This window comes from Pogona vitticeps, chromosome 7 (assembly GCF_051106095.1).
Source record: "Pogona vitticeps strain Pit_001003342236 chromosome 7, PviZW2.1, whole genome shotgun sequence".
Taxonomy (NCBI): domain Eukaryota; kingdom Metazoa; phylum Chordata; class Lepidosauria; order Squamata; family Agamidae; genus Pogona; species Pogona vitticeps.
The window spans coordinates 3800419-3815002 of NC_135789.1; the positions used below are offsets into that span (position 1 = coordinate 3800419).

At 50.1% G+C, this 14584-nt stretch overlaps 1 protein-coding gene and 1 long non-coding RNA gene across 2 annotated transcripts in view; one reads left to right on the plus strand and one right to left on the minus strand.

Annotated features, from left to right (window-relative positions):
* The window catches only part of NOC2L (NOC2 like nucleolar associated transcriptional repressor), a 43720-nt gene that overhangs the window by 13876 nt on the left and 15260 nt on the right, over nucleotides 1-14584 (minus strand). The window contains exons 12-17 of the mRNA XM_020782267.3: nucleotides 12695-12806; nucleotides 7342-7455; nucleotides 6356-6457; nucleotides 4882-5025; nucleotides 3877-3990; nucleotides 2452-2590 (exon numbers count right to left, since the gene is read on the minus strand). Coding sequence (XP_020637926.3) covers nucleotides 2452-2590; nucleotides 3877-3990; nucleotides 4882-5025; nucleotides 6356-6457; nucleotides 7342-7455; nucleotides 12695-12806 — 725 coding nt within the window. The remainder of the gene's footprint in view (nucleotides 1-2451; nucleotides 2591-3876; nucleotides 3991-4881; nucleotides 5026-6355; nucleotides 6458-7341; nucleotides 7456-12694; nucleotides 12807-14584) is intronic.
* LOC140701627 (uncharacterized) lies at nucleotides 9339-9970 on the plus strand. The gene is made up of 2 exons (XR_012080533.2): nucleotides 9339-9573; nucleotides 9839-9970. It is a non-coding gene; the product is annotated as an uncharacterized LOC140701627 (long non-coding RNA).

A 14584-nucleotide genomic window follows, 5' to 3' on the forward strand; every position in this document is an offset into this window, starting at 1 on the left:
TCATGGACCGATCACTTCCTACTGGGAGTCGACCTGTCTATCGCAACCCCCTTCCGCGGGGAGAATGGACCCATGAAAATCTTCTTGACCCGGAACAGTTCCAAGAGGCTCTGGGAGAGCGTCCGGCCAACCGGATAAGACAACCCTGTCAAAGCCCAGGTCTAGAGATGGTATCTGGGGAGGACCTGGGCGGCTGACACGATTGCCCCCAAACGCCCTCTCCGCTCCAGAGCTCACACAGCCTCTTGGTATACTGAGGGGCTGCAGGCTATGACGTTATCAAGGAGACGGCTGAAGAGCAGGTGGGGAAGGGATCAGTCGGCACAAAACAGGGCTGCAGTCAAAACTACAGTACGGCAAATAAATATGCTACTGCCCTTAAACAGGGAGGAGGCTTTCCACACAGACCCAGCTGACCACCTTCCTCCCCCCATTTCTTTTTCCTCTCCCCTCCCCTCTTTTCCTCCATCCACTCTTAGATTAGTCCGTGCCATCTGATTTTCCTTCCTTCCTTTCCTTTTTTAAGGGTTTTTGTTATCAGGTTTAATACAGTGGTGCCTCACTTGACGAGGATAATCTGTTCCAGCAAAATCGTAGAACGAAATCATCGTCAAGCGAAAGTAAAAATCCCATTGAAATGCATTGAAAACCAGTTCAGTGCGTTCCAATGGATGAAATACCTCAGCATCCAGCGAAGATCCTCCATAGGGTGGCCATTTTCCGGTGCCTGTAATGTGAGGAATCCGTCCTAAAACACAGCGGCGAGCCATTTTGCACAGCGGGCGGCCATTTTGAAGACCCGACGATCAGCCGTAAAGATCATCGTTAAGTGAAAAATCGGTTCCCAAAGCAGGGAACCGATCTTCTTAAAGTGGTTTTTCCCTATTAAAATATCGTTTTGCGATTGCAAAAAACTTCATCCTAAAGTGATTTCCTCATCTAATAGTAATAGTCAAGCAGGGCAACACTGTATTTCTATTTTCATTTGTGTTTTCTATTTTACGAGACTGTAGCCCGCCCAGAGTAGTACTATGACACTAATGGGAGCAGGATAAAAATTGAATAAATAAATATATATATAAATAAAATAAATAACTACCTCCTAAGCTCCCCTGCACACAAAACAGTAGGCTGTCATTTCCTCTGCTTGCCACACACGCTGCTCTCTCTCTCTCTCTCTGTGTATGTGTGTGTGTGAGAGAGAGAGAGAGAGAGAAAGAGAAAGAGAGAGAGAGAGAGAGAGAGAGAGATATTTCCAGCCGTGACAGCTCCTGCTGTTCTCCCCACTAAGAGAGGCTCGTGGCTGGGGTGGGGTGCTCCGAAAGGTGTCACTTCCTCTCGTGTTGCCAAGCTCCGCCACATGCCGACAGGATTTCCCCAGCCTCCTCCTTCACGGGGAGAACTGTGTTGCTGGGTTGGCAGCTACCTTAAAAACACAGGAGGCCTCACCAGCCCAGCCATGTGCGTCTTAATCAGCTCTCCGGGGGCGCCTCAACACGGCTCCCTGCTATGGCCCGCTGCCCCCACCACACACAAGACACAAACTCTCTCTCTCACACACACACACACACACAGACACATCAGTGCGCTTTCGGTCCCTCTGGTGTGCCAGCTGCGCTCTGTATGACTCAAACCCACACCAGCGCTGGCTACAAAAGCTACGGAGTGACCAGAATCAATGCCGTGCCGTGCTCGGCTCACTCCTCCCTTGAGAGCTACGGGAGGGGTTTGATGTAACCTGATGCACCAAAGTAAAAAAGAAAAAAAAATGAAATCCGGACTTAACAGGATAGAAAAATCCAAGAAATCCCCTTCCGCCTGGCTGCAAAACTACACCCCTTTCGTCTTGTATCCTGTGACTGACCCAAGCCATCCGAATCCCTCTGGGAAGCTTGACTGCGAGGATGGAAAGTAGGTCTGGTGACTGGTCTCCCGCTAGTGATGGATTTATGCACAAGCTACGCAAGCCAGGGAGAATGGGCAGGCAATTTAAACCAATATGGGAGGGGTGGGGGTGTCAACGAGGACCCTCTGAAATTTCCACAGCCCCTCCCCCCATGTCAAAAATACCATGAAAGCAACCAAATGACAACTGGACATGGCTAGGAAGGAAATTCTCTCTCTGTCTCTCCCTCTTTTATGCACATGCAAAGAGCCCCAAAATTAAGAAAGCTGTTTTTCCAAAGAATTACTCTGCAGTGAAGCGAGCAAGTGAGCGAGCGACAGGGGAAGCTTTGCTTGCACGCTCGAGCTGCTGAAACCCTCATGCCAAACCAGAGAAAAGAGGAGTTTGTAGACAGATTTGACAAATAACAGCAGACCTCTAACCAGTCTGTGGACGGCTTCAGTCTCTTCCCTGCCTCAGACAGACTCCGGCGTGGCGGGTTCATTCAAACCTCAGCCCCCCACCCCCCATGCCCTGCCGCCAGCAAGCCACGGGGGTCTCCATACCTTTGACAGACAAGCTGCCACCGCCTTCCTCCTCAGACTCGCTGTCCATCTCAAAAAGTTCCTTGAACTCCCTCTTGTCCTCTTCCTTCTGCTCACCTGGCTTCTTGCGTTTGATTTCAGGGAAGTTCAGTTCTTCCAGCTGTCGACGAGAAGGAGGAGGAACCGTCAACAAAGAATGGAGAGCGAGCTCCATGACGAGCGATTTCCCCGTTCTTGGAGGAGGAACAGACCCTTGGCCGTGTTAAGAAGGGAAGGAGGGGACCAGGAAGAGGTCTGAAGATGGACATGGATTTGTGAGATCAACTTTGATTTGGATTCCTGCGTTGAGCGGGGGGGGGGGGTTAGACTAGAAGGCCTCCGAGGCCCCATTCCGACTCCAGGATTCTACGGCTTTTCATTAGGTCTGAGAATCAGAAATGTAGGCTTTCCAAAACAGAACAGAGAAAGAGGCTGCTTTCAGAATGTGTGAATGGGCCACACAAAAGGAAACGAGGTTTGGAAGTTGGGAAAATGGCTTTTTCCGAATTACAGCTGCCAGGATCTCCCGGTCGGCACACCCAACTCAGAGATTCTTTTGGGGGGGGGGGTCATCATTTATAAAGAGGTGACCACAAGCTCATTGTCTGTAAAGCTACATGTGAAAAAGATTGCTGGCTGGCTGGCTGAAACAAAAAACAAACAAAAAACATAAAAAGGAACTTTTCTAGTTTCCCCAAAAAACGATAAACTGTGGTTGGAAATCTGATACCGCAGGGAGCCACAGAAGCCATGCTAAAAGTTGGGGAAGGCGTTTATGGGCCGCCGTCTACCCACAAGTGAGTCAGGAAGACACCACTGTGCCTGCTGGGGAGGAAGATCTGCAATCTGCTAAACCATTCAAGAAAAAAAGGAAGGATGGGCAAAGAGCATGTGCCCCTTGGTTTTGAAAACATGTGTGTTCGCATTTACAAAAAATTCATCTTGGAGGAGGTGCTTCCACTTCTCTCACACACATGGGAGAGAATCCCTCTTCAGAAACACAAACCGCCCTTCCAAATGTGACATAAATAAAAATTAATCAAACCCTCTCCCCCGAAGAGTCCAGGAAACTTTATAATCAGTCCACCAAAACAGCGGCCAAAATCCTGTTGCGTGGCTCCACGCGCCCAACGGGGATGATGTCATCAGCAGAGGCAAAGTGCCACTGCTTCAAGGCAGTGCCAGGGTGTGTGCAACTCACACACCCTGGGAGGAAGTGGCATACACCCCAAAAACCACAGAAGGAAGGCATTGATCGGCCATGGTTTGCTGCTGTTATCCCCCCGCCCTTGCACATGAGGAGCAAGATGTCAGTGGATGTTTTTAATCAATCAAGCCAAAGGGTATTAATTAACTGAAAGGTGCAGCTGTGATTAGCACATCCTCAGAAGGGCTTAGGGTCCTTACCCGCTCTTTGCCGCTGATCTCCAGCTGAATCTCCTTCTCCCTCAGCTTCTTCCAGTGCGCATAATACGTCATCAGAGGGGTGCCTTCTTCCTTGACCCTTTTTTCCCATTGTTCCTGTCAAGAACGGCAGCAAAGGAAGAAGAAGAAAAAAAGACACCCAGTATGAGCAGGGAGTGGCTGGGTCTGCGGCTTTCACTCTTCCCAGGGGGGCATGAGATAAGCCTGGATGGCTACGCCCATTTCACAGGCAGGCCAACTGAGACGGAAAGATCATGTCCTTCTACAAAGCAACTCTCATTCCTCACACTGATAGGGGCACATAGAAACTAGAAAGGCCGTTGACTAACTTCCATGTCCATCCTCTCCCCTCAAAATTAATGATCAAGAGATATACTACCCCTAAACATAGAGGCTCAATTGTTACCGCTTACAACGGTTGACAGATCTCTTCTCTGGAGCAGTGCTTGAGGATCTGGGGTCCCCAGAGGTTCTTGGACTACAACTCCCAGAAATCCTGGCCAGCACAGCTCATGGTGAAGGCTTCCGGGAGTTGTAATCCAAGAACACCCAGGGACCTGAGTTTGGGAACCACTGCCTTAGATTTATTCTGTATTGAATTATTCTTTGGTCTGTTCTGGTGTTGCCTATAATACCCTTGTAGTGTATTAGAGTGCTCCAGCAAATAATTGTGAGCGCCTGCCAAAATTACAATCCCAATATTCTGTGAATGGAAGCACGAGGGTTAAAAAACGGCATCAGACTGCTATAACTCTGTAGTGTAGACACACTGAGCTTTAGTCAGCAACTGTAAGCAATTTCCAATGGAGTTTTGAAAAGACCTAACCCTTCTCTCTGTCTTCCCTTCATCGTGTGCAACTGTCCTAACAGGGCCAAACTTACAAATCAAAGCACATCTCCTGGGAGAGGGACAGCGAGCCAGCCAGCCAGCCAGCCGGCCTCTCTCTCTCTCTGTGTGTGTGTGCATGAGTATATAGAGGCACTCACCACAGCCTCTCGGTTGGCAACGCCAAAGGTGGCTTTTTGGCGCCGGTTGGTGATGTAGGTGGAGTTTTCCTGCAACTTCTCCAAAAGCTGACGGATCGTCTTGCAGTAATTAGCGACTTTGCAGTCTTTCAGGAAGGACTTCAACTGGAAGAGGTGGAGGAAGAAGACAGGAAAGGAACGAGACGACGGAAAAGAAATTCCATGAACTGCTCCCAGTTTTCTTTTAATTAAATAAAGTTCTAGCCAAGTTACATTTAACATCCAGTCAGAGTAAAAAAAAAAAAAAAAAAACCAGGACAGGCAGAATCCTGCATCCCCAAGAGCTCAGCTGTAATTTCAGGGTGCAACCATTGCAGGGAAAAAATAGTGACTGTGTCCTGTTGTACTGTCTGGAGAGTTCAGGGATTCAGGATCTCTAGCTGCAGAACCAGAGGCGGGGAGTTCAATTCCCCTCCTGAGAGAAGAGCCAGCCTCGGTAGCCTTGGGCAAGCTGCACAGTCCCCAGGGTGCCCTCTGGAGGAAGGGAAGGGAAAAACACCTCTGAGCCCTCTGTACCTGGAAAACTCTGGAAAGGGCCATCATACATCAGGATGATGATGATGACCATCACCATCTTCTTTCCCTTAGTCTTCCCCCTCTGGCAAGAGGGATGGATGCTGGTTGCTTTCAAGAGACAGTCAGGCTGGGGAATCATCAGGAATAGGGGGGAAAAGAGGGAGCTGGTCGGGGGAAACGTATTTTCTCCAGAATATTTCCGGAGCATAGAGGAAGAAGAGGGCAGGGTCAGAGTCCTTCAGCAAGGAGTCGGGAGTTGAAGCCAGAGTGGCAGGAAGCCAAGTAGTGTGTCCACATCGCTCTGCCTCTTTCCAATGCCCCACAAGGCCTGTCGCTAATACCATTTATCTTGGCCGGCACTGGGTCCTTTCCTCTTCTTCGTGCAAAAACAAAAAACCCAAAAAAGCAGATCCACAAAACTCAGAAGGAAAGTTGGAAACCTTCCCTCTGGAGCCCGTAGGCAGTGGAAGTTGCTGTGAGGCTGGGAGCCAAACCCCAAGCCCGCGAGGGAAGGAGGGAGAGGATTCCAAGAACGGAAAACCCAAGGCAGGGTGGCCGACGTTGGCCCAAAGAGGAGTCTTGAAGAGAGAGGAGAGGAAATGCGTCGTCTCTGCCCTCGGCGTCTGGCTGGATGGGATCGCCACCCAAGCAGAAGGGGAGATGCAAAGGTTTAAAAAGGCACCCCTCTGTTTTTGTACATTGGAGAGGTAGGTGGGTGGGAGGTGGCAAGCCTCACCCCGGGGGGGGGGGGGCAACAAATCTGTTTCACGCGTGACAACGTAAGAAGAGGGTGGGAGAAGGGCACAGAACGGGGAAATGGCCACAGATTTCAGCCCCTTGGAGATACTCAGTCTTCCTTTTTAAATAATGATATATACACAAATCAGACATGCAGACACACGCAGAGCAATCCCTTTACCTGCAGGATGGCGGGGAGCGCCAGCTCCGGGAAACCAATTACGTAGGCCTGGCTGTGGAGATACTCTAAGGTCAGGTCGTAGAGCTGTTCCAGAAGCCCATCCTTGGGGCAGGGAGGAAGGAAAGGGAAAGGAAATTAACCGCTCTCCCCCTCCAGGTTCCAGAGCAAAAACAAAATAAAATGACATGGTTTGCTGGGTCACCTTCATGAGTCTTGAGCATCTGAATACAAAATGGCCACCTTCCCCTGCCGTCACTGTGAACAACAGTGGCCAGCATACCCCTGAAAGCCAATGGCACGTCCCGCTGCCCTTCCTGCGAGAATCAGAGAACTGGGAGGGGACCCACCCTAGAGGTCCTCTGTCTAAGCTGCTGCTCAACACAAGGCATGGCTCTTGCCTGCAGTTCTCCCTGTCCACAGCTGCCCAAACCTGTTCAGTGAAGGATTATCCACCCAGATTCTTAACACAGCCCCTTAGTGGGGGTTCCACCCCCATTTTTGTGTGTGTGTGTGTGGGAGAGGCTAAGTGAGAATGCCCTAAACATCTTAGGACACAAGATGCTCCAGTCCACCGATCCTACTGAGTCGTTTGTGCTGTTTCCGGTTTCATACCCTTGATGAGAAACCAAGTCCTGCTGCACATTCTGAGCGTCTCCTTCTGGGTTGTGCAGAGAACACACGAGTTTTGGGGGCAGGACGACAATGAGCTTCTTAAGTGAGCTCCATCCTGCAACATTCACCACTTGTCCTCTTTTGTGTGTGTGTGTAAAATTTCTGTCTTGCGACTGCATTTATCCTTTTTGCAAAACCAACCTGAAACATGTCTCTGAAGAGGGGGTGTTTAAAGAACTAAAATAACCCTAAGGTAGAACTTCACAAGTCCTAGGTAGTCTACCTGCACATCACGGTTCCCACCTTCCCACTGGACCACCAAGACAAGAACCTCCAGGGTCACGAAACCCCAGCAAAACGCACACCCTCCTTACCCGGAACGCTTTCTCCTGCAAATTCGCATTGGAGAGCTTCAAGATAACAGCAAAATTAATAGGTTTGGAGCTCATGCGTCCAGGTTTCTTGTTGAAATCCACCTGCTGGAAAACCTGTGGGAGCCGGAGAAGAAAGAGACGTGGCTATTGCAAGCACCGCTTCAAGGGAGGAGCGCCAGAGGCATTTTGCAGAGAACAAAAAAACAGCCTGAATTACAACGAGCACGAACCAACGGGTCTGGCCTGCTGAGGTCCCCCCTTCCCAACACTACTCATGATGGAATGGCACAGTGTCTTTCCCATTCCGAGTATACGGGACGGGCCACTTCGCCCTCCGTCATGGGAGATGCTACGGCCGCTTCCTTGGAAGCACCCATCCTCTGCTACTTGATGCAACTGCCTTGCTCCACCCAATCAGAGGTCCGGTCCTGAACCACACATCATGTGACCCACAGTATCTGAAGCTATGCAATGGCGGTGATCTCTAACTCTGTGCAGACTGAGCAGACAAGCTGAATCCTGAGAAGACACGCAAGCACACACCAAAGTGGCAAACACAGAGGAAGAGGCGGGAGTGTATTGGAGGCATTTTCCCCAAGAGAGGGACAGACAGAGAGAATAGGAGCTGCCTGCTCACCTTCATAAGGCTTACAACAGGTTACAGGGGGAGTTGGAAAAGCAAAAGATGCATTGGGGATGCAACCGAGGGACTTCTTTATTGATAACGGTCTACACTCTTTCCTCTAGGGATACCAAGACAAGCATGTGCCTTTCCCTGTCCCCTGGTATAACAACAACCCTGCGGAACAGGCCGAGGATGACTGGCCCATCCAGTGAGTTTGAGAACATAGCAGGGAACTGAAGTTACAATCCACATTATCCTCCTCCTACTCCTCTTAGAACTGCAGAGCTGGAAGGGACCCTTAAGTATAGATCCAAAGTTTCTATCCAGCGCCAACCACTAAACTACACTGCCTTTCCCACCCTTCTGCACACAGAAGGAGTTCGAGGCGAAGAGGATTTGGGTCACAAGAGCTTTTGGATGGAGATGAGAGAAGCCAGAGGACAGAAGCTGTCAGACCCAGACTCCTTTTTTTTAAAAAAAATTAGCATATGCCGCTCGTGAGTCTTGGTTATTTTTATCCTCTGCTGTTGAAACTTTCCATGATGGATGATCCGATCTTGATCCCACGGCTCACCACCATGTCAGATTTTATTTTATTTTTTTATTGGTAGCGCAAGTCACCCAGATAATGTAGGTCCAAGGAGCCCACCCGTACCGCTGGGCAAAACAGAGAGAAACAGATAAACAGGTTCCCACCTCCCTCTCGGAAGAGGCCGTGTGCTCAACCCACTCCAGGCTGAAGCCCACCCGGTCGGGGGGCTGGGCTCGTGAGTCCTCAGAGCCTCCGCTCTGCCTGATCCAGGAACCTCGGCCGGATCAGGCTCTCCCACTCTACAACCATCCCTCGGGGTCTTTCGGAGAGGCTACGGCTCCCCCCTTGTCAGCACCTTGGGAGTTCCAGCGGTGGAGGGGCCGCGCATCCATCAGCCACCAGACGTTTGCTGTTTAATGTGGCAGCTGCCTGTGTGGGTGGGGTGTCATCATCATCATCTTTTTTTAAAAGTGCCTCTGAGCTCAGCGGGGTTAATATTCTTTCCTTCCCACACCTCTCCCCCAGGACCCTGTAGGGTGAGGGGGAAGGAGATGGTTTTTAAATTGGTGAGGCAGCCTCGTCCCCCCCACGGGAGCAGGACTGGAGATGTGCCGTTTAGCCGCACTTGCCTTCCGGCGCTCTCCCTGCTGCTGGAACGAACGCCTGTCAGGTGAAAATTATTATAATAAGAGAAATGCAGAGACAAGAGGCGGGGGAGGGCTACGCTGCGCCAAGCGTGGGACCCCGTGTCCCGTTCCATCGCCTCCACCCCTTCGTCAGACCTGCCTCTACCATACGGGGGGGGGGGGGTACGAGGGACGGGACACTGGTCCACCGGCTCCTGACACAGGCCTCGCCCCCTGCAAAAGGGAGAGGGTGCAGGGGCCTCTTTCGTAGGGTGGGGAGGCGTTCCTCTCTGCACCCGGGAACCAGAACGTCCCCGTCAAGGCCCATCACCCGTCTTGCTCTTATTTCCGATGGCAGGGGCTGGGGGAATTCCAGGGCCGGGAGGGACCGCACAAGACGCCGGAGCTGTCATCGGGGTGGTGAGAAGGGCCGAGGAGAAGAGAAGCAGGTGGGGCAGGGAAGGGGGGAGGTAATGGGGATAAGAGAGGAGAAACGGAGGGCCTCCCCTCTCTCTGGTCGCTTAGGAGAGCTTCCAGACAGGCAGCCAAAATCCTATCATCCCCCAAAGCCTTTGGTGTTTCAGACTCCCCCCCCCCCCCCAAGAATGATTGAAACCAGCTTTATAATGTTTTCAGCCTGCTTTTCCATAGTGTGTGTTGCTGTGAGCATTTTGTCTTTACAACAATTGTTTCAAAAAAAATTTCATTTATCAGATCTGGCAGACCAGGCAAAACAAACAGCCAAAATAAAGGCAAGAATGGAAATGGTGGATGCCGATGTGAGTACGGGAACGGGAGCAGAGCGTCTAAAAGAAGGATGGGATCCCTTTTTAATTCCGGACCAGGGAGGATCACCTAACCCTTTGCTCTCTTTCTGGCATTTTCTGGCTGCAATCCTGCATAGACGAGGAGTCAGCATTTTTCAAGCCCCAACTCAGCGTGCCAACAGACGAGGCCAACGGAGATTTCTTAACTCCGGCCATTTGCTTCCAAAATTATGCTTCTGGTTTAATGGCGCAACAGGATTTCAGTGTTTGGATTTCATGCTTCTGAATAGCTGCAAACCATCCAGATGATTTTGTTCATCTCCATCTTAGACATACTTCCTTGAAAATTAAGTTTCATTGGAAAAAAACAGAATATATTTCTTGCCGAATTCAGAGTAGACAAGCATACAAGCTTCATTGTCACTCCTTCTGTTTTGATGACAATTTTATGTTCCAGCTTCTTTAACTGTTGAAATGGGGTGGTTTCATTCTCACTGTGTTAATTCTTTTTTACACCTCCTGATCCATGCTTTTTAACATTCAGTTTCTTAACTCTGCTCTGTTTCTTTGGTATTTGCGCATGACATGAACCGCTCTGTAAATATTTGCGCCACTTTTCAAACTAAATAAACACACAGCCTAAACCATCCTGCCTGGTTTGTTGTAAGGAAGGTGGGCTGGTAGAAAGGAGGAACCTTTGTAGGCCTCACTGTACCCAAAAAAAATAAAATAAAAAAAAATAAAAAAAAACTGTAGAGAAGAAATATAAAAAGCAGAAATTCCCTTGAGATTCCATGGAGGAACAGAAGATATATTCTGCGAATGGTTTAAAAGAGTTTATGAGCGTTGGGGGGGGGGGGGTTGGGGGGCAACATCGTATTATGCCTTCTTACCCTGACACACTTTTAAAAAAGAAAGGAACACAAACGGAGTACTCTGACAGCCACACACACTCTTCACAAACACCCCCGCCCCACCCCTGGCCAGTCTGCCCCCCCATCCAAGGTCGTGGGTGACCCGCCTGCCTCTGTCTGTCTGTCGGCAAGCCCCTGCGGCCTCCGATGCGGTTGGCGCAGCGGAAGCCAGGAAGGAAACGCAGGCGAGAAGCGCAGGAACGGCTGGCCTGATCTGTGTGGCTTGCCAGGGAGGGCGGTGGAGGGGGGGGAACAGGGCTTCTTTTATCTCCCGGAGGAAACAGAGCAAAGAAGAGGGTAGCGAAAGGCGCTGATGGCAAAACCTGGCCGGCGAAACCTCTCGAGGCCAGGCTTAGAGGAAGGAAGCAGCAGGAAGCGGAGAGCGAAGGGAGAGGCTCAGCCCAGAAGCCGCAAAGGGGCCCACGGCGGAGAGGTCAGGCCGGCTGCTACGGGACCCAAGAGGATGTGGTTAACGAACAGACATTTGCAAGAACACACAGGCGCACACACAAAATCATGGGAGGGTTTTTGCTTCCCTACAATTAGCGATGAACCAAGGTGGCTTGGCCCCTTCGCCGGCTTGTCCCCACTTCCTGTGGTCACATCCTCTGCCAGCTGGCTCACTTCCTCGCCACCTCTTAAAGCAAAAACATGCATGGACATTCATGCAGGCGCATATGCACCAACGCTTGGGGGGGGAAGAGGAAGTGGGCGGGGGGGGCACAATCTCTTATCAAAATCTTTCTTTGGGTTACAATAGAAACCACAGAACACAAACAGCAACTCCCCAACCCCAGCCACTGTTCACGAAAGCTGCCACTTCTTGTCCAGAATCCTTGCTCCCCAACTGCATCCCATATCAGAGGGTGTTACAACAACCCCCCACACACACACACACTCATTAGCTATAGGTGTGCAGCTACTGGATATAAATATTTAAAAGATCCACGAAACAGTCAAAAGGGTGGTGGAAGTACATACGTACTTCCGAAGTTTCTGGGGGTTGGGGGGTTGGCAACTGGAAACGCCATGGCTGGATTCGGCCCATATAATGGGGCAAAGTTGCCAGGTTAGTGGCCAACAAACACTTCTGGAGGGACTGACAGGTCATCCATCATGGTAAGGTGTGTGTGTGTTGGGGAAGATGCCCTCCACTTCCTCCACCCACTCCCACCTGAAAAGAGGCTTCCAATCTGGGCAGTGCCAGCCAGCAGCCACGGGCTCCCAATCAACATTCATAATGGCTTACTGCACTGGTTCTTAACCTTGGGTTACTCAGGAGGTTTGGACTGCAACTCCCAGAAGCCTTCACCACCAGCTGTGCTGGCTGAGGTTTCTGGGAGTTGCAGTTCAAAAGCATCCAAGTAACAAAGGTTAAGAACCACTGGCTTACTGGAAGGTAACCAGGGTGGGAGGAGAGACTGGAGCCCTCGCCTCCATTTCCCAGGGCACCATGAAATTAGAATACCCAGAAGCACTGCCTTAGAGCGGAGAGTTGGTCTCAAGAAACAAGGAGGGGAAGGTCCTGGGAAAAAAAGAGGAACCCTCCCGTCCCATCCCACCCAACCCCCCAACACAGAAAACATTTTTTTTGCCCAGTTTTCTTGCTTCCTGCAGCAAGAGTATTGACTTACGCGTGGATTTCAACCACAGTAACCAAATCCCAACATGCATTACAGAAATGAAAAAGCATCTTTTCCCCCACAATTAGCTGTGCCTCTGTTTTATCTCCTCTTTCCATCATCTCCTTTGTCTTGAATTTTCGGAGCGCTACCCCCTCGGGGAAAGGCCCGCCCTCTTGAATTCTGAAAAGCGCCAAGCGACCTTTGTAAAAACGCCGCATAAACGACCACACTGAATTCTGTACGGGGGCCACGAGGGACACTCACCTCCAAAATGAAGGGCAGGACGGGAATAAAGGTCTGGGTGCTCTCCGACAGGAGGGTGAGGGCCCGGACGCAGTGCATGCGCAGAGGGTAGAAACGAGCCGTGGGTACCAGCCTTGCAAAGGGAGAGAGAGAAAAAGGAAAAGAATTACAGAGGTCAAAATGGTTACTGTCCATTCATGAGCTGACCACTAGACCACACGGGCACTTGCATACTTGTCCTTATACCATCACTAGCAAAGCCCAAATGGCAGACCCTGTTTTCACTTAGATGGCCTGCCTGAAGCGAGTTTGAGAGTTACCACTGTGGAACACATGTCTTGGGTCAAATAGGCATCGGAGTCAGTGTGATGAAATGACCAAGACCATCTGTACTGCTGCGTTTACAATCACCATGTACGAACGTGAAAGCTGGACAGTAAAGAAAACTGACAGGAAAATAAACATGGATCCCCTTGAAATGTGGTGCTGGAGGAGAGCTTTGCGTGTACATGGACAGCGAGAAAAACAAACAAGTGGGTTCCTATATCAAATCAAGCCTGAACTCTTTCTGGAGGCAAACAGGATGAAACTGAGGCTGTTCTACTTTGGGAAGGCAGGATTCTCTGGAAAAGACAATAATGCTAGGAAAGGTTGGAGGCAGCAGGAAAAGAGAAAGAGCCAATACAAGGTGGAAGGAAGCCACAGGCTTGAATTTTCAAGAGCTAAGCAGGGCTGTGGAGGAGAGGGTATTTTGGAGATCCCTCGTTCATAAGTCGGGGACAAGTTGATGGCACGTGAACAACAAAGTCAACAACCCTGACATTGTGTGACACACAGAACAGGTACACAGAATTAAGGCAGGCCCAGCCGACCTGAGTGATCTTCTTATTACCTTCCCCAGCCCTTTCTACTTTTAATGACTATTATTGGATCAGAGCCTCCATTCTCAGAAGTAAATCCAACCCACCCCCTACCCATGCCACTGCCTTCACATTCAGCCAACGAGGATTGCTGAGATCATTAAAAAAAAACCCAAGGAGGGCGAGAAGCTGCATCAACCGCACGGTATAAATCACGGGCCACCCCTTCACCCTCCCCTCCCCCACCAAATAGTGAAATAATTATCACTGGATCCATTATGGAAATAAATCTACTTCCTCACCCAGGACCTGGCAACCGGCAAAGAGGGGATGACGAAAACCTTCTACAGGAATTAATTGATCGGGGGATAAACCTGTTAAAAGGTATAGATTTACTGTAAACCTCAGCCGTTAATTTCCAAGCACGGGGAGAGGTGACAGCCAGCTTAAAAACTTCCCAGAGGCTAGGGACGAGTCCAGGAATGAAGTATGTGCGTCAGGACAGTTTGTCGCCTGCCCGAGTGAAACACTGAAGAATTCGTGAGCCAGGAAATTGAAGTAAATAAATAAATAAATAAATCCAGATTGAGCTCAGATGCTTTCGTGACCCACTAGAAACAGAGTACAAGACCCTAACGAGGTCAAGTTACAAAGACTGGAGCAGGCCAATAATCTTGGAAGTCATAAAGCCGGCTTTTACAAGCTGCCCATGCTTCATGGCAAGCTGAAGCTTGGAGAAGTTCCTTTTTTCCTGAACTAGCCCATGCTTGATGACGAGAAGAGCACTGAGAGGGAAACGACAGACTCTCCATCTGCCCACATTTCCTGGCTGACACACGGCCAAGGTTACCTGCTGTGTGGAGTTATCCCGGGGGGTTGTGCTCTGAAAAAGTAACTTTTATACGGGAACTGCTTTGAGTCCCAGACCCTGGAGAAATTTCAGAGAGATCAATTAAAAAAATGGTAAGCACACTGGGCAGAAAGAAAAATGGATCGCTCCATGGTTTAGGCCTCTGGTTGCAAAGCCAGAGGTTTGGAGTTCGAATCCCCA